Source organism: Zingiber officinale, chromosome 8A, assembly GCF_018446385.1.
Source record: "Zingiber officinale cultivar Zhangliang chromosome 8A, Zo_v1.1, whole genome shotgun sequence".
Lineage (NCBI taxonomy): Eukaryota > Viridiplantae > Streptophyta > Magnoliopsida > Zingiberales > Zingiberaceae > Zingiber > Zingiber officinale.
Window position 1 is genome coordinate 18,563,933 of NC_056000.1, and position 27,007 is coordinate 18,590,939.

The 27,007-nt window shown below is 44.7% G+C and overlaps 1 protein-coding gene across 1 annotated transcript; it reads left to right on the forward strand.

Moving 5' to 3' along the window:
• On the forward strand, positions 1–26,652 carry LOC122012892 (two-component response regulator-like PRR73). Its single transcript, XM_042569554.1, has 8 exons — positions 1–363; positions 21,023–21,184; positions 21,257–21,390; positions 21,571–21,723; positions 23,385–23,568; positions 23,654–24,029; positions 24,118–24,925; positions 26,443–26,652. The coding sequence occupies exons 1-7, from the start codon at positions 33–35 to the stop codon at positions 24,905–24,907; spliced, it is 2,130 nt and encodes a 709-aa protein (XP_042425488.1). The 5' UTR covers positions 1–32; the 3' UTR covers positions 24,908–24,925; positions 26,443–26,652.
• Positions 26,653–27,007: the final 355 nt, after the last annotated feature.

Genomic DNA, 27,007 nt, shown 5'->3' on the forward strand with positions numbered 1-27,007 from the left:
GAGGTGGGAATCAATTGAGCCCCAGTGAGGGCATGAATAAGGAACCTGCGAGAAGCGGTCACCAGGTTCAAGATGAGCTCAAGGAAGTTGCCGATACCACTCCTAGTCCTGGAGAAGGTCAAGAACTGCCAGATGAAGATGAGTCGATGGTCAACGAGGTGGCCGAGGATTCGAAAACCAACCAGATAAGGGATGCTGCACAACCACCTGGTAGTCCCCATAAGCAGCCGCCACCGATAGCAGGTTCAGTCATACGTTGGGAGAGGATCCTCCCGTTCAGGACACTTAAGATTTTACTGGTCGAGAATGATGATTCCACCCGCCAAGTTGTCAGCGCGTTGCTCCGTAACTGCAGCTATGAAGGTAAAATATAGTTTCTTTTTATCCCACATCAGTGCATTATACTATTGCTAATTGTGTCCGATTCAATCCTTTTCTACTTGCTGAAATTATCGTGCTAAAAAGTATCAATTGTCTTTCTCGGTCTTCAGATCATTTTAGAGTTTAAATCCTTGATGCAAGATGAATTTGACGTTGCTGGTAAGCCTGATTTTGCTAAGTCACTAGTTTCTACATCTAGGTAGTTAGGTATTCTTGGACTCACTATATAATTTTAGATAGTTCTTGTTGCTTCATTCATTACAGTTAGGAGATATTTTAGGTGGATGCCATTTGTAGTCGCTTCAAATGCTTGCTTTCTTATTTTAGTCTCTTTAACCAGATCAAGCATGTGGGGGCAAATTGTCGTTGCTGAAATGGGAATAAGTCTTGCATTCCCATACAGCTTTGCTGAACTCCCCTTGAGATACTGGCATCTTTAAGAATTATTAGTCTTGTTTTACTTAACATGAGTAATCGTGGCATTCAATTGTTTGGTACTGATTCTGTCCGGAATTTGAGTTAGACGCAGGTCGGCGAAGGTGGCGTCGGTGTTGACGGAAGGACAACTTTGATGCACCCTGCGTATGTGCGTCGAAAAAGCGAACTCCCTTGTGGTACTAAAGGTCTATAATAATGAAGCCGTTGGCACTTAGGCTTTGCACACACTCAGATAAGCACACGGATCGTTAAAGATCAGAAACCAGGAAAAAAGTCCCCGGTGCAGACCTTTCGATGCTCAAGTCAGGTCTTTTTTCCCTGAAAAAGTAGTGTACGAACGAATGAAGAAAAAAAGAACTATTGAAGATGCGTGTGAATGTGCACGTACCTGGCTAATGAAGAGGATCTCCAAAAGACTCTGCCTGCCTTTTGAGTCTAATCGCTGCCAGAGGATGTCGGGTGTTGGGGAATATCGAGGGAGGGAGGACGTCTGGAGGCCTCCCATTGGTCGGAGGAAGGTTCCACCTTTACGGTATGTTTGGGAGGAGGTGAGGGAAGGGGAAGGAAGGGGAAATAAGGGGAAGAGAAATTTTGAACATTGTTTGGGAAGGAGTGAAGAAAGGGAAGGAAAGTTAAGGAAGGGTAAGTTTTAACCTTCGTTACCGAGAGATTTTCTTACACCCCGAATTAGGGTGTAAGAAAGGGGAAGGGAAAATAAAAAAAAATTTATTCCAATTTTATCCCTATTCTTAATAATTTAAGAAATTTTTCAATTTCTAATTTTGCTATGTCGCCGGAGTCCAATTTCCTCGTCTTCTTCACAGCTCGCTTGTTGCCAGATCATCAGAGGAGGGGATCCGACACGTCTTCTAACTGAATTGAAGGGAGAAATCATTTTTGCCCTCAAAATTTCAGAGGATATCTATTATTTTTTAATTTTGCCATCAAAATTTAATAAGTTTTTAAAGAATAGGAATTCTCGTTATCAATGCTATTTTTCAAATTTTTTTATTTAAGGTTTCTAAAATCATTATTTTCATTATTTATTATTTAATTACTTGATTATCAGTAATTCATTGTTTTGTTATGAATAGTATAAAAAGATTAATTTTTTATTAAAAAAATAACTAATTTTAATGATAATATAAAAAATTTATTTTATTATTAAAAATATCTAATTTATATTTATAAAATAATATTAATATTTTGAAAATTTTCTAATTTAAAAAGTAAGGGTATTTTTGTAATTTTATCTATTTAACCTTCATTCCCCTTCCTTTCCTCCCAAACAAAGTAACACATGTTACGTTAATGAACGTTCCCTCCCTCTCAAATACGGAGAAGTTAAATACTTTACTTCCCCTTCCTTCCCCTCCCTTCCCCTTCCGTTAATGAACTTTCTCTCCATTCAAACAGAGGGTTGGTGTGTGACAGACAACTGGAATATTCCTTGACTGACGACAGTTATTCTCTGACAAGAGATTATGATTCCCTGACACTGTTGTTGCTTAGCATTATTTGTCCCGCCCAGGTTCAATTGGCCGGGGCTTATCGGAGACGGTGGCCAAGGATCCAACCTTCATGATCTGGCTGCTGTAGAGCTAGTCGGGGATTGTCTTATTCCAGGGCTTAGACCCGGGACCTGCCCTGCCTGTGACTGATCAAGAATTATGTGGCTGGTGATACGAAGTGGTCCTGATTCCCGTCTTCCCTTGACTGTCACGCCCTCTTGACTATTGACTGTCACGTCCTCTTGACTATTGACTGCCACATCCTCTTGACTTTTAACTTCCTGGCCTTATCAGGCCCCTCCTTTACGCACTGTATCACAAGCTTCCCTTCCAAGTCTAATTGAAGGAGGTCCAAGTCGAACTGACTAGACCCTGGCACGCTTGTGACTCAACTTGCATACAAGGGACTTGTGTGTGACTGACTATCTTTGCAAAGGTCGAATCCTATTTGTATCACTGTCCTAGTGCTGCTATTAACCTGGTGACGATGGCGCAATGTTTGAACAGATGGGATCAAAACAAACGCCAATGTTGTAACGAGTGGTTGCAAGAGCCGTGCTTGTTTATATCTTATACTGGGGCGAGAGTCTGTAGCCCGATTGAGAGGTCGTTGGTAGCGAGAGTATGCTCGCTTATAACCCGCGCTGGGGTGAGAGTTTGGAAAGCCGATCGAGAGGTCGTTGGTTGCGAGTACATACTCGCTTATAACTCGCGATGGGACGAGAGTCTGGAAAGCCGACCGAGAGGCCGTTGGTCACGAGAGCATGCTCACTTATAACTCGCGCTGGGGCGAGAGTCTGGAACGCCAATCGAGAGGTGGTTGATCGCGAGAGCATGCATGCTTATAACTTGCGTTGGGGTGAGAGTCTGCAACCCGACCGAGAGGTCATTGGTCGTGCGAGAGCATGCTCGCTTATAACTCACGCTGGGGCGAGAGTTTGGAACCTGATCGAGAGGTCGTTGATCGCGAGAGCATGCTTGCTTATAACTCGCTCTGGGGTAAGAGTCTGGAAAGACGACCAAGAGGTAGTTGGCCGCGAGAGCATGCTCGCTTATAACTTGCGCTGGGGTGAGAGTTTGGAACCCGATCGAGAGGTCGTTGGTCGTGCGAGAGCATTCTTGCTTATAACTCACGCTGAGGTGAGAGGTTGGTGTTGGTGCAGCGGAGACCGGCAAGAGGGGGGTGAATTGCTGTAAACAAAAATGAAACTACCCTCCTCGGATTTCAACTCAGAATAAATGCAGTAGTAAAATAATAAAGACAGAAAATAAAAGCAGAAACAGAAGTTTAACCTGGTTACAACTAAGAGGGTTGTTAATCCAGGGCAGTGAAAAGCGCACTAAGAAAATTCTCCTTCTCTGAAGGCGGAAAAGCCTTTTACACTCTAATTGCTCAGAACTACTGCTAGGAATTGCTTATGAATTGATTGCTTGAGTTGTTGTTGAATTCCTAGCTCCAGGGGCCTTTTTATAGCTCCTGGAAAGTCTATCCCGAGGGTCCAAGGCGCCTCCAACAAGGATCAAGGCGCCTCCAGCTCGGTCAGCGGATAAAACTTTATCCGCAACACAAACGGTCAAAAGTGACTTGTTGAAGGCGCCTTCAACAGGGTTGAAGGCGCCTTCAAGCTGGAGGCGCCTCCAAGCCTGCTGGAGGCGCCTCCAAGCCTGCTGGAGGCGCCTCCAAGCCTGCTAGAGGCGCCTCCAAGCTGGCAGCTCAAGTTCTAGCTTGGTTTCTCCAGCTTCCGACGCTCCGTTCTTTTGGGTGATTGCGGCCAATCGGAATAGGGCTCACCCGAACCCAATTCCCGGCCTTCTCCTCAAGCAGCCTTCCATCTCGGCTTAACGTCCCTCGAACGCCGCGCACGCTCTTCACGCCCACCGGAGTACTCTTCCGCAGCTTTCTCGTCCTTCGGACGCACCGAGCCCGTCGGCTCCCTTCCCGTGCCGTCCTTCTCGCTAGCTGCGTCTTCCGCTCGACTTCCTGTGTTCCTAAGCTCCTGCACACTCAGACACAGGGATCAAACACAGCAGGACCTAACCAACTTGGTTGAACACATCAAAACTACCACGGGGTCCAACAATCTCCCCTTTTTGATGTGCATCAACCCAAGTTCAAGTTAGGGTAAAAATAGACATAAATAGTAATTTTAAAGAAAAATTACTAAACTAACAAGTTAAGAATAATTTTTGAAATTGTAAAAAATTTAAGTTTTTTCTAACTCTTTCTAACTCCCCCTAAACTTGTACTTTTCTCTTCCCCTTTGATCACAGCAAAAATGGGGTCTTAAGTAAAATATTTTCAAGTAAGATTAAATCTTAGAAAAAAAATTTCCTAAGTAAAAGTTTATTTTTGAAAAAAAATTCAAGTTAAATTGAATTAAAAAAAAAATTCTAAGCAAGAATGAACTTTTTAGAATATTATAAAATAAATTTCTAAGTCTAAGCTGAATGAAGTTATTTAGGATTTTTCTAGGGAAAAAAAATTTCTAAAAAAAAAAAAAAATTTCTAAGTTCGAATTTTCAAGAAAAATTTTAAGGAATTTTTGTTTATTTTAACAAATATTTGATAAACTTTCAAAGCATTATTTAATTCTCGTTTAATGTTTTTTCAGAAAGTTAAATAAACATTTTTCTTTCAATATTTTAGCTTCCAGGTCGTGGCGAGACACTAGGCCTTCTTGGTTATTGGAGCAACAACTACTTCCTTAGACAAAGCTTCCATAAGGAATTTCAATGTTTAATTTTCTGTAAGCTTTTAATTTTTGAAAAATTAATTAAGCACAGATTTTGGAACCCAATAGAGGTTCCTTCCTACAGGATTATTCAAAAATCTAGGGGGTACATAGTTTCTTGGTATTTTCCTAAGTTGACCTTGATGCTTCCTTATATACCAATTTAATTTACCATAAATTCTTAATTTTGAATTTGGAAATTCATTTAAGCATGCAGCAGATTTCAGTTTTTCAATTTCTAATTTTAATTTATCATTTTCTGATTTTACACTATCATACATTTCAAGTGGACATGCTTTTGCTAATTTCATTTTTAATTCTTTATTTTCTTTTTCTACTTCGAATAAATCTTTAGAAAGCGATTTAATAAATCGAAATGACTGAGACGGGGTTAGATTGCGTACCTTATTTACCTGATCTGGTGACGCTCCCCCTTCACTACTGTTTTCTTCTTCTAATGTTCCTCCCCCTTCATCGATGCTAATCTCTGAGCTTGAGTCTTCTTCCGGTTGATGGTTCGCCAATAGCGCTAACCTTGAGAATTCTTCGATGTCCGACTCAGAGGTTGACGAATCTGACCAAGTAGCCTTCAGATTCTTGTGCTTGGAGGTTTCTGGTTTCTTGTATTTTGGCTTTTCCTTTTCTTTCTCCTTTCTCTTCAATTTTGGGCAGTCCTCCTTGATGTGCCCTTCTTCGTTGTAGTTGTAGCAACGAACCGTCTTCTTCTTTCGATGATGTCTCTGCGATTTAAATTTATTAGAACTGAAAAACTTATTGAAGCGTCTTACCAGTAGTGCCGCTTCGGATTCGTCGACTGAGGTTTCGGAGTTAGAACCGTTTACTTTTGCCTTTAGAGCTATGTTCTGACTGGTCTTCTCTACTCCATTTGGCTCTGAAACTCGAGATTCGTGAAGTTCAAAAGTTGAAAATAATTATTCTAACGTACTTACCTCGAGGTCCTTAGAGATGTAGTACGCATCTACTAAGGAGGTCCACTCTGGAGTTCTCGGGAAGGCATTGAGCGCGTATCGGATAGAATCCCGGTTGGTTATCTCTTCTCCAAGGTTCGTTAGTTGCGTTATCAGCTCCTTGATTCTCGCTTGGAGTTGCGCTACCTTCTCGCCTTGGTTCATCCGGAGGTTCGTTAACTGGTTCCGGAGGATGTCGCGCTTCGTTAGCTTCGCTTCGGAAGTACCTTCGTGAAGCTCCAGGAATTTTTCCCAGAGATCTTTCACTGAGTCTTAGCTTCCGATCCGATTTACCTCTTGCGGCGGTAGAACGCTGAGTAGGTGGAACTCAGCATTTCCGTTGGCGACGAAATCTGCTTGCTCCTTTTTCGTCCAGGTATTTTCCTCATCTTTCGGAACTGCATAGCCATATTTCATTATTAATAGAATGTCAAATTCGGTTTTAAAAAATACCTCCATTTTGCGCTTCCATGTGACGAAGTCTCTGTCGAACTTCGGGGGATGGATGTTCGCTTCGGCCATCATCTTGATCGTAGTGCTTCAGTTGGCGGTTAGTCCTTCTGAGACGATCTGATACCACTTGTTGGTGTAGCGGAGACCGGCAAGAGGGGGGTGAATTGCTGTAAACAAAAATGAAACTACCCTCCTCGGATTTCAACTCAGAATAAATGCAGTAGTAAAATAATAAAGACAGAAAATAAAAGTAGAAACAGAAGTTAAACCTGGTTACAACCAAGAGGGTTGTTAATCCAGGGCAGTGAAAAGCGCACTAAGAAAATTCTCCTTCTCTGAAGGCGGAGAAGCATTTTACACTCTAATTGCTCAGAACTATTGCTAGGAATTGCTTATGAATTTATTGCTTGAGTTGTTGTTGAATTCCTAGCTCCAGGGGCCTTTTTATAGCTCCTGGAAAGTCTATCCCGAGGGTCCAAGGCGCCTCCAACAAGGTTCAAGGCGCCTCCAGCTCGGTCAGCGGATAAAACTTTATCCGCAACACAAACGGTCAAAAGTAACTTGTTGAAGGCGCCTTCAACAGGGTTGAAGGCACCTTCAAGCTGGAGGCGCCTCCAAGCCTGCTGGAGGCGCCTCCAAGCTGGCAGCTCAAGTTCCAGCTTGGTTTCTTCAGATTCCGACGCTCCGTTCTTTTGGGTGATCGCGGCCAATCGGAATAGGGCTCACCCGAACCCAATTCCCGGCCTTCTCCTCGAGCAGCCTTCCGTCCCGGCTTAACGTCCCTCGAACGCCGCGCACGCTCTTCACGCCCAGCGGAGTACTCTTCCGCAGCTCTCTCGTCCTTCGGACGCACCGAGCCCGTTGGCTCCCTTCCCGTGCCGTCCTTCTCGCTAGCTGGGTCTTTCGCTCGACTTCCTGTGTTCCTAAGCTCCTGCACACTCAGACACAGGGATCAAACACAGCAGGACCTAACCAACTTGGTTGAACACATCAAAACTACCACGGGGTCCAACAGTTGGAACCCGACCGAGAGGTCGTTGATCGTGAGAGCATGCTCGCTTATAATTCGCACTGGGGCGAGAGTCTGGAAAGTCGATCGAGAGGTTGTTGGCCGCGAGAGCATGTTTGCTTATAACTCGCGTTGGGCTGAGAGTCTGGAACTCGACCGAGAGGTCGTTGGTCGCGCGAGAGCATGCTCGCTTATAACTCATACTGGGGTGAGTCTGGAACGCCGACCAAGAGGTCGTTGGTCGCGAGAGCATGCTCACTTATAACTCGTGCTGAGGCGAGAGTTTGGAAAGCCGATCGAGAGGTCATTCGTCGCGAGAGCATGCTTGTTTATAACTCACGCTGGGACGAGAGTTTGGAAAGCCGACCGAGGGGTCGTTGGTGACGAGAGCATGCTCGCTTATAAATCATGCTGGGGCGAGAGTCTGGAAAGCCGAACGAGAGGTCGTTGGTCACGAAAGCATGCTCGCTTATTACTGGCGTTGGGGCGAGAGTCTGGAACACCGACCGAGAGGTTGTTGGTCGCGTGAGCATGCTCGCTTATAACGTGCCCTGGGGCGAGAGTCTGGAACCCGACCGAGAGGTTGTTGGTCATGAGAGCATGCTCGCTTACAACTCGTGCTAGGGCGAGATTCTGGAACGTCGATCGAGAGGTCGTTGGTCGCAAGAGCATACTTACTTATAACTCGCGCCGGGGCGAGAGTCTGGAATGTCGACTGAGAGGTTGTTGGTCGCGAGAGTATGCTCGTTTATAACTCGCGCTAGGGCGAGAGTCTGGAATGCCGACTGAGAGGTCGTTGGTCGTGAGAGCATGCTGGAAAGTCGACCGAGAGGTCGTTGGTCGCGAGGGCATGCTTGCTTATAACTCGCATTGGGACGAGAGTGTGGAACCCGACCGAGTGGTCGTTGTTGATCCATGAAAATATGTCCGCGGACTTACCCCCGCAACCTTTAGAGAAACATGTGATTGCGACTTCCACTGCATAATTTGGTATTAGCTAAATTTGAATCCCACTCCTATTCCGAGGCTGGGGCGAGGCGCTAAGTCCTGACCAACATTTCCCGCCGCCATCTACTCCTTTTCCCAATGTAGTTGTATGGACTTGTTGGTCCTCAAGGCATGTGCCAATGACCCATATCAGCCTCATGATTTCCCCATCTCTTTCATCATAAATGTCGTTTCATAGGAAGCTGACACTTATCTCACTCCTTTTGACACGATGCCTGACGCACGCTTTCTGTACGAGACTTGATAGTGCTTCCCTTCTGGTGATCCGACGATTATCCTACACAGTGCCGTTTCGATTTTCCGGCTCAGATCCCTAGGTCCCGTAGTGGTTTTGGTTTAAAAATCCTAAAGGCATTAAACGACTAGTCATCGACGCTTCTCCTTCTTCCGACTTCTCCTTCTTTGCCTGTTTGCGTTAACCTCCGTGCGTTCCCTTTGTAAGTGCTCATTTTCCCTTTTCACTTGCTCCTTTATTTTTTGATTCGATCATGGCCGCAGAAACCTTTGCCCCTTGGTATGTCTTCTTCCGTTTCGATTTTGATAGGAGTGATCTGAGACTAGTGCAATCTAGATTGAAAATTTTTGAAGCCCACAACCTTCGCCTCCCTGGGTCTAACAACCATCCTGGTTATCCTCCTCCCGGTTTTGTGACCTTCTTCAAGGACCAGCTTCTTGGAGGTCTGCGATTCCCCATTCCCCCTTTCTTTTCCGCGCCGAGTCAATATTTTTGTATCCCGTTGTCTCAATTTGCTCCCAATGCTTTTTGTGCTATGTGCGGGATGGTAGTTCTATGCCGCCTATATAACATTCCTTTAACCCCTCAGCTTTTCCACCACTTTTACTCTCTCAAACGATCGGAATCTGGTGTTTTCAAGGTGCAATCTTGGCCCGGGTGTACATTCTTTAAGGGCATGTCTTCCTCTAACAAAGGTTGGAGGTCTCGCTATTTTTACATACAACTACATGAATCAGTACCTTGGCCCACTGAGTGGTGCTCAGGTCTTCCCCTTCCTTTGAGTTAAGTGACTACCAACACGAACCAAATTGCTTTTCTGCTTTTGGGAAATTGGCTAGGGTGTAGCTCCAACTTCCTTCCTTGCTACGGGAGAGCCTGCTGTATACCTTCGGGCTGAGTCCTATCCGAACGCCCTTGGTTGCACCCTTTGGTAAGATCAAAACAACTCTTCTCTTCGATCTACACTAACTGAGGTATCTTCTTTTGCTTGCAGAAGTCATGTTCAGAACTTTCGCCCTCGACTCTTCCACAATGCCCAGCGACATTCTGCGGAAGCGCGGGAAAGAGATTATATCTGACCAGGAGATTCCTCACGCCAGTGCCTCAGCCGGGATCTCCTCCCATCAGACGGGAGAACAAGAGGCCCTTGAAGATGAATCTCACCCTTCGATGGAACCTCCCGCTGTCGCTGCTGCTAGTGAGAAGACCTCTACTCCAGCCCTTGAGCGCCCCGTGCGACTTCAGCGCAAAAGGCAACACATTACTCCTTCTGTCCAATCTTCCCCCAAGAGACCAACTTTGAAGCGGGTGCCTATACAAGCCAGAACTCCTTTCCGGACAAGCACTCTAGCGTCCTCGGAGGCCGTGGCCTCCTCTCCACCTCCTTCCTGGGTCAAGGAACAGACACCTTCTCGACCGGGGACCAGTCCACGAGTTCTACACCATCTCTACCTCCCACATCTTCGGCTCAACCATTCTCAGAGGCTTCTGCTCCTTCTCGCTCTAAGGACCGCTCTAAGGGGCAGTACGCCTTCCCTTCTTCTTTTCAATTACTGTCTCTTCAGGTGCTGGTCTGGCCCTTTCTTCCAGTGCCTCCCTAATTGTGGCCAGGTACAGCTATATGGCGCCCTGGCCGACTCATGAAAGAACACGACCACCCAAATACTTGAATGTCCTTAGTTAGACTTGTTCGACAAGTTCTCACAACAGATGGTATCGGTAAGTTCTAGTTGTTCTATCTCTATATCCTTAGAACGTTGTTAATCCTACCCTTTCTGTAAACTTGTGTCATGGGGCTGAGCCTCTTTCAGTTTGTAGCCGGTCTTCATCGGGAAAATGAGTCTCTAAGGGCTCATATTTAAGAAATGACGTCTCCTGCGATTGCAAGTCATATTTTTGATCTAATGACTACAGTCCTACCTGTAAATGGTGGAGGACCAAACTCGCACCGCCCGGGACTTGGCCCGTGCCGAGTCCGATAAGGTGAAGTCACTAGAGGTCGCTTTAAAAACTAACGCGGCCAAGCTTAAGTCTGAGGGCCTAAGGCGCGTCAAAATCCTGGCCGAATTGGAGGAGAATGACACAGAGGCTATGAACCTTTCCTCATAACTATAGGACCTTCAAATAGCCCACGCCTCCCTACAGACTGACCTGGCTACTAGAATGGCTGACTTGTCTGCCAGCACCGATCGGGAAACTGCCATTTAGAAATAAATGGATGTGGCTCAGGCCACCATCGAGTCTGCGGGTGAAACTTTCGATGGCCAAGACCGAGGCAACGACTACACGTTAGGAATTAACTGAGGCGCGAGTTGATCTGAACAAGGTCGAGGAAGAGCTGAAGGAGTATCGGGCGGGGGAAGACTCTCGCCTTGCAGCTCACAAGACTTCTTTTTTAGCCTCCAAGGATTTCGGGGCTAAGGTAGGTCACCTCATCGATCAGATACTCTGCTATGGTGGTGAACGGGCTCTGGTGCAATTGCAAGAGAAAGGGCCTGTTACAATCAACTCCTCTCGAAGATTTCTTAGATTGTACTCGCCTACTCAATGAGCTCCCCGAAGAGGCTTTCATGTTTTTGAGTAACTGGGAACGTCATGTAGCTTTCTTCCCTTGTTTAAACTATGATGTCATGTCCTAAATCCTCTTATGCACTTTGGAACTGTAGTTATTGTGCATGTTGTGTGAGTGGACCTGCTATCAATAAGCTGTGTTACTTGAATATCTATTAGGCTTATTCAGGATCCTTAGACATTTCCTCTTTTACGTCTAAGTGATAGGCTAAGTGCCTAGCCACTGGGTGGATGACTGGCCGGTCTACCCACTCGAGCAGGTATCGTTGCGGGGGAGGATCGCTCCCCTTGGGTGTGACTTACTATAAATGTCGGTTACTCTATTTTCCTGGCCGAGTTCCTTTGTGTCAATGTTAACCGCCCGCTCGGTCGAGAGCTATAGTGATTCCAGAGTCACCCCCTTGCCCGGGTGAGGGTGGCTATAGCTTCGCCTGTTCCCCATGTCATAAAGGCTTCCAATCCCTTTCCACCATGTGCCCTTGTCATCCACCTTTTCCAGACGAGACTATCTATATGCGATATTCTATGACGATCCAACGGCTGGCACACCTTTCTCACTCCTCGCTGACGTCATCTGCTTTTTCTGCGATTCGCTTAATTGGTGTTTGTATCGAAGCGCTGTGCCACACGCTCCCTCCCTTGTCTATACAAACCATCATCGACCTCTACCTTGGTCTTCCTTCTCTTCTTTCTTCTGTGATCCCGTCTTCCTGCCTTCTTTCCTTCCTTAATCCCTTCATGGATCCTTCGGAGTCAGGACTTGCTCCTGGGGTTTTGACCTTTAGCGATGTGGATCTAGATGATCTTTGCTTCACGTACGAGGTGCCCACCATTATGCACATTATCATACCTTCCGAGATCCATTGTCTCCACTAGCCTCCTCAGGGTTATGTGACTTTCTTCAAGGAACGAATTATAACGGGTATTCATTTTCCCATTCACCTATTTTTCTTTGATGTGAGCTACTACTTCTGCCTCTCCTTTTGCCAATTTATTCCTAATTCTTTCTGGATTCTATGCGGGGTCATCCTTATCTGTCAATTATGTAACATCCGCCTAATTCGTTTGTTTTACTGCTTTTTCACTCCTCGATGTTATAGTGAGAATCTCTTTCGTTTCCAGGCTCATACTAAGACAACCTTTTTTGCTCTCATTCCTCCTCTAGAGCCTGAATGGAAAGAGAAGTATTTCTTCCTTAGATTCCCTTCGGTAGTAGCGTGGCCTACGGGGCACCAGTCAGCCCTTCCCTCTATGCCATTTCTGGGAGACTTTCGCTCAGACCCAGCATTCATAGAGGGGTCGACACAACTAGTGGACTGACGCTTTGACCTGCACCTACTACTATGAGAGGACGTTTTGTATTTATTTGGGTTAAGTTTCGTTTCTTCAGAGCTGCCACACTCTTTGGGTAAGTGATACTACTGCGCTATCCTGCCTTCTCAATCTGACCTTTATTTTACTGTAGCGGACACTCTCGCTTGGACGTCTTTGACTAGGCCTCTTTCGCTGAGTGTCTTGGAAATAAATCGCTGGGGACGAATAATCCTGAGTGAGCGAAATCGCTCGCCCCTCGCTCCAATTGCTTCCCTGACGGCCCTAGCTACTTCGACCTCCCGTCCTTCCGCCCCTCAAGCGACACAGCCAGTTGGTTCTTCTTCTAATCCAACACGGAGAGCTCGGCTTGCTTCTCCCGCTCGTTGCTCCACACATCTAGAAGAGGCGTCAGATTTTGACGAGCAATTACTTACGCATCGAAAAGATCCAGATCCGCTGGGACATCCTCTGCGATTGGGACATCCTCAGCGGGCCAGATACCTCGGCCTACCTCGACCCTCGTTCTAGAGCCAGGACTCTCAGGCGGTTCTACTATTCCCTCAAGGATTTAAACGGAGCCTGACCGAGGGAAAACCCCAGTCGAGAGGGAAGAAAACGCTCCAGAGAGGCGATCTCCGCCAGCTGCCCCAGCCAAGTCCTCGAAAGCCCCGGTTGAGAAGGAAGAAGACGCTCCATAGAGGCAATCTCCGCCAGCTGCCCCTGTAACGCCCCGGTCCGGGCGGGCCCCACCCGAACCGAACCGGGCACGCCACCAAAATTGCCCATCGGTTTGATGACTAGCTCCACAGACCACCGGGGGGCCTTTCAGCGTGCTTTGTCCTCACTCGCACGCACCCTGGAAAACTTCCCAGGAGGTCACCCATCCTCAGATTTCTCCAAGCCAAGCACGCTTAACTTTGGAGTTCTTAAGTTTGGGCTTCCGAAAAGGAAGGTGCACCTTGGTGATATGGATAGTACCATCTAACCCTTTAAGTCATACTTAATCAGAATCTCAGAACCGGGGTATTACAATCACCCCCACTTAAAGACACAACGTCCTCGTTGTGTAACCACAAATCACACCACAAACAAATCCCAGAATCTCCCTCGCTAGGTGGTGCCCTGGGTGCTCCAACCACAGGCGCACTCACGGTCGCAAGGTCGCTCTGATACCATCTGTAACGCCCCGGCCCGGGCGGCCCCACCCGGACCGAACCGGGAACGCTACCCATAATTGCCCATCGGGTTGATGACTAGCTCCACAGACCACCGGGGGTCCTTTCAGCGTGCTTTGTCCTCACTCGCACGCACCCTGGAAAACTTCCCAGGAGGTCACCCATCCTCAGATTTCTCCAAGCCAAGCACGCTTAACTTTGGAGTTCTTAAGTTTGGGCTTCCGAAAAGGAAGGTGCACCTTGGTGATATGGATAGTACCATCTAACCCTTTAAGTCATACTTAATCAGAATCTCAGAACCGGGGTATTACAGCCCCGGCTGGGACCTCATCTTCCCGACCTTCCACTTCTACTCGACCTGCTCTCGGCGGGACTGCTCCGGGATCCTCCAGGTCTAGACTTTTCCGCTTTCATGCCACCGTGCATTCATAGCGGGGGTTGCATCATGACCCCCCTCTCCATGCTGAGTCAGTTGTGTTGCGAGGGCTGCTAGTAGATACTCGGATGGAGTCTATGGAGCAGATAGATGCCAGTACACTTCCCGCTCAAACAGATGTATTCTTTGAAGATGTTGTTGCGGTAAGCCCTCAACTTCTTTTGTTGCTCTTCTCGTTCGATCTTGACTGACCTCCTCTTTGGTTAGTTCTTCATCGCAGGGTTACGTTTGAGCCAGCTGCCATGGACACATATCGGCAGAACAAAATTTTGAAAGATCGCGTTGCTGACCTGGAATCTCATCCCTCTAACTTTATTCCAGCAATACGCCAACTGAAGGTGGAGGTGGTGTCTTTGAAAAAGCTGAATGCAGACCAGGAACAAACCCTCAGTGAGACTCTACGGATGGCCAATCTTCTACAGGATGACAAGAAGAAACTTGAAGTCCTCCACTAAACGGTCGATGCCAAATATCGGAAGGAGCTTGCTCTTAAGGAGAAGGCATTGTCAGAGCTGGCCCGGCAAACTGTCGCCCTGGACAACTATGAGCTTATGCATAAGTAGGAAAGGAGCCAGTGGGCTAACGAACTCAATTCTAAAGACATGCTCCTTATGGACTACCAAAAAGATTTGGAATCCCAGACCACCGAGTTGGGTTCTTTACAGATGGAGCTAGCTTAAGCCCGCTCTGCCCTATCCAACTTATTTATCGCCCTAGAAGTTTATAAGGCTGGGAGAGCGATCACATTCGGATAGGTCGAGAAGAGTACCTACGCTCTTCAGAGTTTGGTTCCCAAGTAGGAAATCGCTTTGTCTGGGCCCTGGCTTATGGAGCAGTGGGTGTGGTTCGATAACTTAGAGAAGGAGGGCCACTTGCCGAGCCACCAACTTGGAATCTAAGTGAATGATTACCCGTGTGGCTCCTACGTACTGAGCTATTTACTAGCGCTTCATATTCTGCCTTGTTGTTTGTAGCTCGGAAATTCAGTCGAACGGCTAGTTGCAAGATATGTTTTTGAGGGGATATAAGGAGTATTTTCACTCCGCTTCCTTACTGAGTAGACGACCCATCTACATATGTCTTCCATGTTTCCTCGGAATTATGTCGATGGATCTCCGTTAGAAAGTTGGCCAGGCTTGTACTTTGATTGTTGCCCGGGGTTGGTACTGTATATCGTACTCTCCTTGCTCTGTTGCCTATTTGATGAGACGACCAGCTATCTCCGTATTGGTAAGAACTTTCCCCATGATGTTATTGGTCAGTACAGTAATTGGATGTGCCAGAAAATAGGGCCGTAGGTGGCAAGTCATGAGGACTAACCTGAAGATCAACTTCTCGAGGGTTGTGTACCGGGACTCGGACTCTTTTAATAGATGACTGAAGAAGTATACTGGTCATTGTGCATTGTTCTACTCTTTCATCAAAACTGCCTCCACGGTCTCAGGAGTAGCTGACAAATACACCCGGAGCGGCTCCCCCACGATAGGCTTGAATAATAAGGGCAGGGTCTCCAAGTGTTTCAATTCCTCAAAAGTTTTGTTACACTCTTCGTCCCACTAGAACTTTGCAGCTTTCTGAAGCACTTTAAAGAAGGAGAGCGCTCGATTTGTAGATCGGGATATAAACCTGGAGAGTGCCGTGATTCTGCCCACCAGCTTCTGGGCTTCCTTTAGATTTCGAGGAGCTTGTATGTCTCAGAGCACTTGGACCTTCTCCGAGTTGGCTTTGATTCCCCGCTCGATGATGAGATATCCTAGGAACTGTTGGGGTTGCAAGGTTGTAAACATAGTACCACATTGAAAACACATGGAAAAGATCATTGGTTTATAAGAAAAAGATATCTCCATTGGCATGAGGCCTTTTGGAGAGAGCCTAAGAGCAAAATCATGAGGGCTTAGGACCAAAGTGGATAATATCATGTCATTGTGGAGATATCTAAATTCTTTTCGATCCTATTATTGATATCAGAGCCCGGACTACCAGAAGGTTTAACCGCCGACTGTGTACAAGAGCTATGGTCTGATTGAGCCATGTGGGGGCTTCTATATTCGGATCAAGAGGAGTAGACACTAGGTAGGAAGTCCTAGTAGGTCGGGTGGACCGAGGGGCGGGAAGACTTGGTGGGTTGAGGATTGGATATGGGAAGCCTGCGGTCCTTTGTTTGGGGGGGGGGGGATTGTTGGGTTGCAAGGGTTGCAAATATAGTTCCACATTGAAAACTCATAGAAAAGATTATGGGTTTATAAGAAAAAGATATCTCTATTGGTATGAAGTCTTTTGGGGAGAGCTCAAGAGCAAAATCATGAGCGCTTAGACCCAAAGTGGGCAATATCATACTATTGTAGAGATATCTAAATTCTTTTCGATTCTACAGGAACTTCCCTCCTCGAGCTTTAAACAGACATTTCATGGGATTTAGCTTTAGCCCATACTGCCGCAGCGTGCAGCAGGTCTCCTCCATATCGGAAATCAGGTTAATCACCATGGTGGACTTGATAAGGATGTCGTCCATAGACTTCCACGTTCTGCCCTATTTGTTCTCGGAAGATCTTGTCCATCATCCTTTGGTAGGTAGCCCCTGCATTTCGTAACTCAAATGACATAACTGTATAACAGAAAGTATCGTCTGTCGTGATGAAACTAGCCTTCTCCTGGTCTTCCTAGACGAGAGGGATTTGGTGGTATTCTTGGTAAGCATCGAGCATACAAATCCTTTCGCAGCTCGAGGTCGAATGCACCATCTGATCGATCATCGGTGGAGGGTAACAATCTTTGGGCTAGCCCAGTTGAGGTCCCGAAAGTTGGTGCAGACCCTCTAATTGTTGTTGGGCTTGGACATTAAAATCACGTTAGAAAGGCAGGGCGGGAATTGTACCTCTTTAACGTGCTCTGTTTTTAAGTGCTGGTCCACTTTAGCTCGGATGATCTTATTTTGCTCGGTCGAGAAGTTTCGCTTCTTCTGCTTGACCGGTTGGGAATCGTGTAGGAGATGAAGCTTGTGCTCAGCTACCTCGGGCCTGATTCTCGGTAGCTCATTAGGGGACCAGGCACCAGACACTTGACCAGGTCTGACTTGATTTCTGGCGACAGGTCACTTGATATGCGAGTGATGCTTTCAGACCGATCAGGATGAAGTGAATCTCCTCCTAGGAAATGAGTTTCTCCGCCATAGGCATAGACTCCTCTTGAATAGCGTGGACTCCCCCGTCTTGGGTTTTTTGAGCCTTACAGGCCTCGACCTTTACCATGTCTACATAACACCTACACGAAACCAGCTGTTCACCTCTAACCTCCTTGACCTAGTCTCCCACCGGGAATTTTATCTCTAATGAAAGGTGGAGATTGCTGCTCGAAATTCATGTAGGGTAGGTCTTCCCAAGATGACATTGTAAGAGAACGAGGAATCCACCACGATAAAAGTGCTCCTCCGAATCCCCACTAATGGTTCGTTAACGAAAGATATGGCTAGCTTAATCTGACCCATTGGTCGTACCCCATTACGTGTAAACCCGTACAAAGAGGAGGCTATAGGTTGAAGTTCACTGGTGTCGATTTGCATCCCATCAAGCGTAATTTTGACCAACATGTTGACAGTGCTTCCGATGTCAACGAAAACTTTGGCCACGCGACTGCTGGCAATGACGGGTTTGATGATAAGTGCATCATCGTGAGGGAGTTGTACTCCCTCCATGTCTTGCGGCCTAAAACGAATAGGGCCTGACAACTTGTTCTTGGCTGCAATCTATTGCGTGTATATCTAAGTGGCGTTCATGAGACTTTCTGGTTCAGCGGAATCTCCATCTTTAGGTCCTCCGGAGATCATGCTGATCTCCTGAATGACGATATTTTCCCGATTCTCTTCCTCAGGGGATTCCATCGGCTCTTTGCCCCGTCCTATCTGTTGGCTTCCCTAACCTCCCTTCTCGGGCAGGGGTTTACTTGATTGTCCTGTTGTAGTAGGCGAATTATCCATCAGCCTTTGGAGTTTAGGCACGATCATGGGTGGAGGCAAGCCAAGCTCGGCCGCCCGCTGAGAATCTCGGATGAACTAGACGCAATCTCCTATGTAATGGGTGTGAGACCTATGATAGGTGTAGTAACGGGGCCCCCACTGGTTGGGTTTAGGAGCTTGGACATCCTCGACTCGTTGCACCACTCTGGTTTCCTGGAGGGGCGAGAAACCAGGTCGGGCATCCCTAGTAAGGGTCAAGGGTCGAGCGGGAGGTTCGGGCGGTCTTCTCCCGCCTTGTTGATAAGAGCAGGGACTTTGGCTTCTTTCCTCCGAGCAACCTATGCTTCCTTTACATTGATGTAGTTTACGACCTTCCTAAGTATCTCATCGAAATTCTTCACGGACTCTCGAATGAGGGCTAGGAAGAAATTTCCCTCCACCAGGCCTTGGGAGAAGGCGCTTATCATGATATTAGAGGTAGCGGATGTGATATCTAGAGCTACCTAGTTGAAGCGTTTTATGTATGCCCTTAGGGGTTCAGTGGACCTTGTTTGATAGAAAATAGGCAATGGTCTGTCTTTTGATATCTCCTGTTGCTGGCGAAGTGGTGCAGAAAGACGTTCTTGAAATCTCGAAAGCAAGTGATAAATTCGACAGGCAGTCTGTCGAACCACCTTTGTGCCAAGCCTGATAGGGTGTTTAAGAACACTCGACACTTAATGGCATCACTATATTGATGGAGTAGCGTAGCGTTTTAAAACTTACAGAGATGATTCTTCGAGTCTTTACTACCTTCATACTCCCCAATAGCTGGAGGATTATTTCCCTTTGGTAGCTTTTCCTCGAGCATTCTGGGAGAGAAGGGTATCTGCAGTTCCTCGGGTACCTCCTTGGGCTCCTCTCGAAGGACTATGGCCTTCCCCTTTTTCGAATCTCTCGGCGGGGAGCTTTCGGCCGTGGAGGCCTGGTACTGTTCCTTCTTGTTGCTGTGATCCCAGCCGGGGTCTCGATAAAAAGCTCGGGGGAAGTCTTCCGGCTGTTTCCTCTTAGACCGTCTGTCAGAAGCGTGGGTCTGGTCTTTCGAGGCCATTGATCTCTTCTGTGGTTGTGAGACTATAGTATGCCTCTCGGAGGCAGCTCTTCTCTTGTCTTCCTTGAATAGCTCGTATTCTCCCGCTGTCATGGTTACGTTGATCTTACTGGTGTTCTCCATCTTCACGCTTTAGAACAGGTGGAGAAGATTCTCACAACCACAACGATGCCAAATTGATTTTGTTTGGAATTCTGAGTAAGATGGAAGCCGACAAAGGTGGCGTCGATGTTGACGGAAAGACGACTTTGACATACCCTGCGTATGTGCGTCGGAAAAGCGAACCCCTACGTGGTACTTAAAAAAAATATAGATCTGCTACATTAACGGCCTCCCTAGTGTCGGCCCCATGGATATGGAGGGAGGTATATGCAGGTACACATGCGTCAGACGTATGGTGGGGTAAATCTCAGGTCATCAGTTCATGAGAATCGACCCCAGGCCATTATGCCAGAGATGCCATGCGCCCACCATCTATGCTACCTCCTGTGGGCCCCCCACGTGGTACTAAAGGTCCATAGTAACGAAGCTGGTGGTATTTAGGTTCTGCACACACTCAGACAAGCACACGGAGCGTTAGAGATCAGAAACTAGGGAACAAGTCCCCGGTGCAAGCCCTCTGCACTCAAGTCAAGGCCTTTTTTCTCCGAAAAAGTAGTGTACGAACGAAGGAAAGAAAAAAGAACTGTTGAAGATGTGTGTGAATGTGCGCGTACTTGGCTAATGGAGAGGATTTCCCTTTTATAAGATTCTGTCTACCTTTTGAGCCTGATCGTTGCCAGAGGATGTTGGGTGTCAGGTATGTCGAGGGAGGGAGGATGTCTGGCAGCCTTCCATTGACTGGAGGAAGGCTCCACCTTCAGTGTGTGGCAGACCATTGGAATATTCCTTGACTGATGACAGTTATTCTCTGATAGGAGATTATGATTCTCTGACACCATTATCGCTTGGCGTTATCCGTCTCGCCCAAGTTCAGTTGGCCGGGGCTTATGGGAGACGGTGGCCAAGGATCCAACTTTCATGATCTGGCTACTGTAAAGTCAATGGGGGATTGTCTTATTCCAGGGCTTAGACCCTTGTGATTAAGAATTATGTGGCTGGTGATGCGAAGCGACTCTGATTCCCGTCTTCCCTTGACTGTTGACTGTCACGTCCTCTTGATTTTTGACTTCCTAACCTTATCAGACCTTTCCTTTACGCTCCGTATCATGTACCAATTATCCTATTTCAATATTCGTTTTTAGGAAATCAAATTCTGTGGATCTTTTCAACATATTGTTTTCTTTTGTAGGCCATAAGTTTGAGTTCTTTTCTTATTTTCTGTGAATGTCTGGTTTTTAGATGATACAGGTACTTCCTACTGTAATTCTTGGGTGCATATAAAACCTGTATTGTTGATTGATTCCACAGATATATTGAATGTTGGAGCTACTTCACAAACCAAAATGCAATTGAACAAAACTTGAAAGGCTAGTTTTTAGATATTGTATTTTTGAAATCTATTCTAAATAAACATGTTATTAATTCAATTTACCCACTGGTTCCACCAGTAACCCTGGGATCAAGAGCTTGGCCAAGTCATAGATACCTTTAACTATGATTCTAGGTCGTATTCTATTAGTTAATTAAGAGTTTTTGGCTTGCTGAACTTGGTTTTGGCTTGCATATCTTAACTAAAGCTTCTTTAGTTTGTCACAATGGCTTGCTGACGAATATCAACTATTGATGTGTTTTTCCTTTATTCAACAGTTACTGCTGTTTCTAATGGTCTACAAGCATGGAAAATACTAGGGGATCTGACTAATCATATTGACCTTATCTTGACTGAGGTAGTCATGCCTGGTTTGACTGGCATTGGTCTCCTAAGCAAAATCATGACCCATAAAACTTGGAAAAACATTCCTGTGATCAGTGAGTGCTCCTCAGTTATTTGTCTTCTGCATTGATGTGTTCATATTGCTTCACTTTTAAACTTCTGTGCAGTGATGTCATCAAATGATTCAATGAGTACGGTCTTTAGATGTTTATCGAAAGGCGCTGTCGATTTTTTGTTCAAACCTATCAGGAAGAACGAGCTTAAAAATCTTTGGCAGCATGTTTGGAGGAGATGCCACAGTGTAAGTTAATGTGTTCATTGGAACTTTCAAAAGCCAGTAAAGATAAATTATAATAATCTGTAGTATTGGTGACAACACTATCTTCGATTGTTAGTGGTTCAAAGCCTATCACTCTGGTTGACTATTTGTGTTGTGTAGGGCTTTGTCTTTCTTCTATAAAAACCTTGTTTACTGTTTCAGTCCTGTGGTAGTGGAAGTGAGAGTGGCATTCAAAACCAGAAATTAATTAAGTCAAAGAGCTGTGATGATTCTGGCAATAGTAGTGAGAGCAATGATGATGATAGTGTTGGCTTGAATGCGAGAGACGGCAGTGACATTGGTAGTAGTACTCAGGTGAATTTTCATCTAAGCTCTTTATTAGTTCTCTTCTCAACCTTTTCATTATTGTAGAACTAAGATTATGTTTTTAATTTAGGAAATAGATATTTTATGCAAATAAGTTCAAGATTAACATCGGATGTTTTGTTGTCTCTGAATGTGTCTTTTCCTATAATCTGCTACTCTTCAAAAGTTCAAATGGTTATCTGTTTTTTTATTATTCACAAAATCTAGCAACCTATCGACATGTATATACTACATAGCTGTACTTCTTGGCTATCTACCAACTTTCTTTTTTCTCCTGTTCAAATGACATATTGATACTCTTTTCGTGAGATTTGTTTCATAGGTATCCGAAGTATTGCTATAACTATCATTTAATATCTTAGATGTAGCAAAACTGTCCATTTTTAAACAAGTTTTAAGTATTATAGCACTATTTTATTTATGTTTCTGTTGCTACTTCTCAAATCAGCAGGTGCTATCTTCATATAAACTACAATATGATCATAGCTGAATTGGCTGATAACTTGCAGGCTCTTTAAGGTGTCAAACTAGTTTCCGGTCTTCTTGAACTATCTGGTAAATGAAGGTGGAAAATAGAGATTGCTAGTATGATTGTGAATCCACTAGACTTGCATGATAGAACTACACTGAAATGTACACTAGAGTGATACTGGGGGTAGGACAACCAATGACAGGATTAGTCACTGGATCTAGCAAAAAAGATGTTGTCTTTTGAGAACTTCAATCTTAGTTAACAGTGTCAAAATTATTCACTTGTGCGTGATCTGTGTGTACCTTATAACTACTCGCGATTTTGTCACTGGATTCCAATGATGCTCTAATGGATCTAGGATTACATTTGTAAAAGAAAAGAGAGCAAACTAACCCCATTGAACAGGCAACCAGTATTAAGGGTCGATGGATCGCCAAGGCTGGACCTGGAGAAGGGACAAGGGTTGGATTATTTATCCAGCTCCTGCAGTAGGAGTTGGCCAGTGGGACATTCCTTCAATAGTTCAGTGAGGCGTGATAAACATAGAAATATCAAAATATCACAAATGAAGGAGAAAAATAGTATTCTTAACTTAATGGATACTAGGGGCATCTTCTGATATTTTCGTCATCATTTTTTCTTTTCTATTAATGGATGTTTTTTTTTCCCCCTTTTTGTGACTTATATTTTTGCCTGATATTGTGAAAAGGATTGGGGGATACGTTAAATTGGCACATGCACAAATCAAAATTCAAGTCGACTTGCATACGCAAATGATAATTCACCATGTCAATCCAATCAAAGTAGGGTTAATTTGTTTGATAACAAAAAACATACACTGTTTTACTACACGGGGTCTAATGAGAGTAATTGACTTCTAATAAGGTCTATGTAGATCCAATAATAGTATGATATCAGTAGATGATTGAATGGCGCTTGCCCATTTTTTTTTTGTCACAGGATACTGAAGTTTAGAAAAATAAGACTTTATATCTTCCGGGACATGTAAGGATTTTGAGGCATCATCCACTGGATGCGCCATTTAACTAGAAAAGGATGTCTTCTATAGAATAGACTAAATCCTTTTTGCTACTTTCCTATATCATTTGTCTAAGAAATGTTTTCATGAGTGATGGAAATTGGAAATGACTTTTTTTTTTCTCACTTTGTCATGAAGAGTTCTTGGACAAAACATGCCGCAGAAGTTGACAGCCCCCAGCCTATTTCTAATTCTGATCAGTTAGCGGATCCACCTGATAGTACATGTGCCCTGGTGATTCACCCTGCAACTGGAGCCTTGTGCAAAGATCAGATTCCTAAACATTTGACGGGAGAGAAACAGGGCAAAAGGAAACTTTCTGGTAAGCCAAGATTACTTAAGCTGATTAATTTATCATGCTCTGTTTGGAGATGTTAATGATTGCGTGGAAAAAATCTTGGAGATAGGATTACACAAAAATTCAGAAATGCAAAGTGCAAATCATCCAAATGAGCAAGATTTTACCAAACTTGTTAAAACAAAGGTGGAAAAATTATCTGAAAAGGAATCTAAAAATGAGGGCTGCATGGGCACTCTTCAGAACCATGGTTTGGATGTGTCAAGTGCTCGAGCTGCTGTTAGATTAGGCAATCAAACAATAATTAGAGATATTAAGTCTCCCAGTGGTTGCTCCAAGATCTCAGAAGCTCAAGATAGGACTTTAATAGATTTACCTTCCCTTGAACTGAGTTTAAAAAGGCTTAGATCAATTGGTGAGGGTGCAACTGCTACTCAAGATGATCGCAATGTTCTAAGGCGCTCGGATTTATCTGCATTTTCAAGGTTCAGAAAATGAGAATACTTTTAAACATTATCATTATTCATTTTTAGCTTAAAATATAGTAATCTAACTGCTCCAACGCTGCGTTAGGTATCACACATCTGCTGTTGCTGTTCCTAATCAAGCTCCTACTGGATGCGGCAGAAGCTGCTACCCAATTGATAACATCTCGGAAGCAATTAAGACGGAGTCTAATATTATCTCTGGCTCAAATGTGGCTCCCTTGAATCAAGGTTCTAATGGCAGCAGTAACAACAAGGGCATGGGTTCCACAAGGAAGAACTGCATGAAACCAGCAGCACACAAAGATAAGGCATCATCTACACCAATAATCAAGAGTACATACATCTCAGCTTTCCATCCTGTTCACTTTCTAGCTTTGGGGAGCCAGGAACCTGTACAAGAAAATTGGGAGAATGTAACAGCATCATCAGCAACCGGACAACCAAGGGAGGCCCAGCATCAGGTCCCGGCACAACATCACCATCACCACCACTATCATCATCATCATTACCACCATGTTCAAAGTGTGCAGCACAAGATGCAGCAGTCACAGAATCAGAATGATACACCACCTAAGAGTAGGGCACAATGTTGTGGGTCATCTGATGTGCTTAGCAGGCAATTTGAGGGAAATGCAGCTAACTATAGCATCAGTGAAAGCAATTCAGGTAGCAATCACTGCAGCAATGGGAAAAATGGGAGTAACAGTTCTGTACGAGTAGGAGGAATGAATATTGAGAGTGCTCATGGTATTGCAGGACAGAGTGGCCCAGGAAACAGAAACGGAAGTGGAAGCGGCATCGGTAATGGTATAGACCAAAACAGGTTTGCTCAAAGAGAGGTCGCCTTGAAGAAGTTTCGCCTCAAAAGAAAATAAAGGAACTTCGGGAAGAAGGTAATTAACTTTTTCTTTTTTAGCTTTACAAGTAATCAATGTGAAACATCTGAATTGAAAGTGAATGAGACTTCAAATTCAAACTATCCAGAGCACACTGATTGAAACACAAATGTCTTATACTAGTTGATACGATGAATAAGATGGGCCCTCAGAGTCGGGTCAAATTCAAGAAAATCGGCTGATGTGGCAGTCAAAGTCAAGAAAGGGTCAGCACTCGGGACTAGCACGGTCATATGTCTCGGTTGATTGATTTGGCCGATCGGACTAATATCAAGAAGGGGTCAGCACTCGGGGCTAGCATGGTCACATGTCTCGGTTGATTGGTCTGGCTGATCGGACTATTGGTCCCATCGAATCTCGAGATCCTTAGAGTCGATGAAACCTTGAGTTGTATCAGCGTTATTCAGAGATGAGAAGTGTCCCCACCAACTGTTTTGGCCGACATGCTTAGACACATCACCCGATCGGATCGGACTCTTTATCCAAATGTAGAGGTTAAGTGCAGGTCGAGTCCTTAAGCGTGACATCCATCCTTTATCCGACCTGATCGCGCTTGCAACAGGAGCCGATTGGGCTACCAAGGGGACTCGGTTGGCTTGCTAACAAAGCATATTAGGGGATCATCAACCCAATGCCTTAATATTCTCTTTTGTCGTTTTGTGTGATAGTTGTCAAAGGAATAAAAGAATATTTCCTATGCAGTCTTTATTAGAGAAGTTTTTACTCTGTAAGTCATAGAAATGGTAGGTCCATTTTTAGAAAGAATGTTAGAATGTTAGAAGGCTGGATATTTTTTTTGGCAATACTTTGGTATTCGTGCAAAGAGTAAAATTAACACTATAAAAGAGGGGGTCTCCATCTACATATATGTAAACGTTACACAACGTAATTTAAGGTACTCAGACTCTACTATTTATTTTTCACTATTTATTGTATTTCCTCTTGGCTATCTGTTTGACTTGAGTGTTGGAGTGCCTATGTCGGGGACCCCTCTTGGGCTCGATTGCGGACATTTTTTTCTTCTACTTCCTATTTTTGACATACAGGATCGCTTGGCGTCTTCGGTCTTCGGTCTCCAACACACTGTTATTTCACAGTCAATATTAGAGTCACGTGCCTAGAGTTTCATCTTTTTCTATTTCAAATAGAATCACTAGTCAATTCTGCCTTCAGGTAGCAAGCAAAAACAAAATAAGTACCAATAGGTTGAAATGTCATCTTATAATGCATGGACCTCATTGGTTTTCTATTGCTGAATATTGGCAAAGATAATAACATCTTGAAAATGTTGTCATCTAGTGATCATTAATGTTTTAGGACAAAAATTACTTGAACATGCACCTCCATAGTGAGACAAGCTTTTTAGAAACCTCATCTCATAACCCAAGCAAACTGTTCCTAAATCTTCCATTCACTGAGAACAATTTGATCAGTTACGGGCTGTTATCACTTGATATCGTCATAGTTTATCCTCTTTACTGGTGTCGTGGTTCACATATATCCTTGATGTGCAGGTTCGCTACAAGAGCAGGAAGAGACTTGCAGAGGAACGACCACGCGTGCGTGGCCAATTCGTCCGGCAATCCACACATCAACAGACTTGCCATGATGCTGATAGATAACCCAGCTAATATATGTAATCGCAACATGTTGGTATGTGTTTTCTTGACTTTGAGCAGTTAATTGAAGGATATCTTATGAATATACCGGGATTGATAGGGGTGTTGAATGAGAATGGAAATGACATTATAGAAGTGGAGAATAGAAATAGAGGTTTTCATGCTCTCCATTTTATTAAGTAATGACCTATTTTCATGTTTGGAGGATTAAATCATTCACCACCAATTCTCCAAATCAAATATTAACTTCTAATACTTTTTTCATTCCCTACTCCCTTTCCTCCCAACCAAACATCCCTCAGTAAATCGGAAAAAGAAGACGGTTGTGCTACGTTAGTTTATCAACTTCTTGAATAGTTATGAGGTATCTATAAGCTATATTTACTACAAAACTATAAATGTTTCATTGCCTTGGAATCGTCACTCGTGATTACATTTGTCTAGGCAAAAATAAAAATAA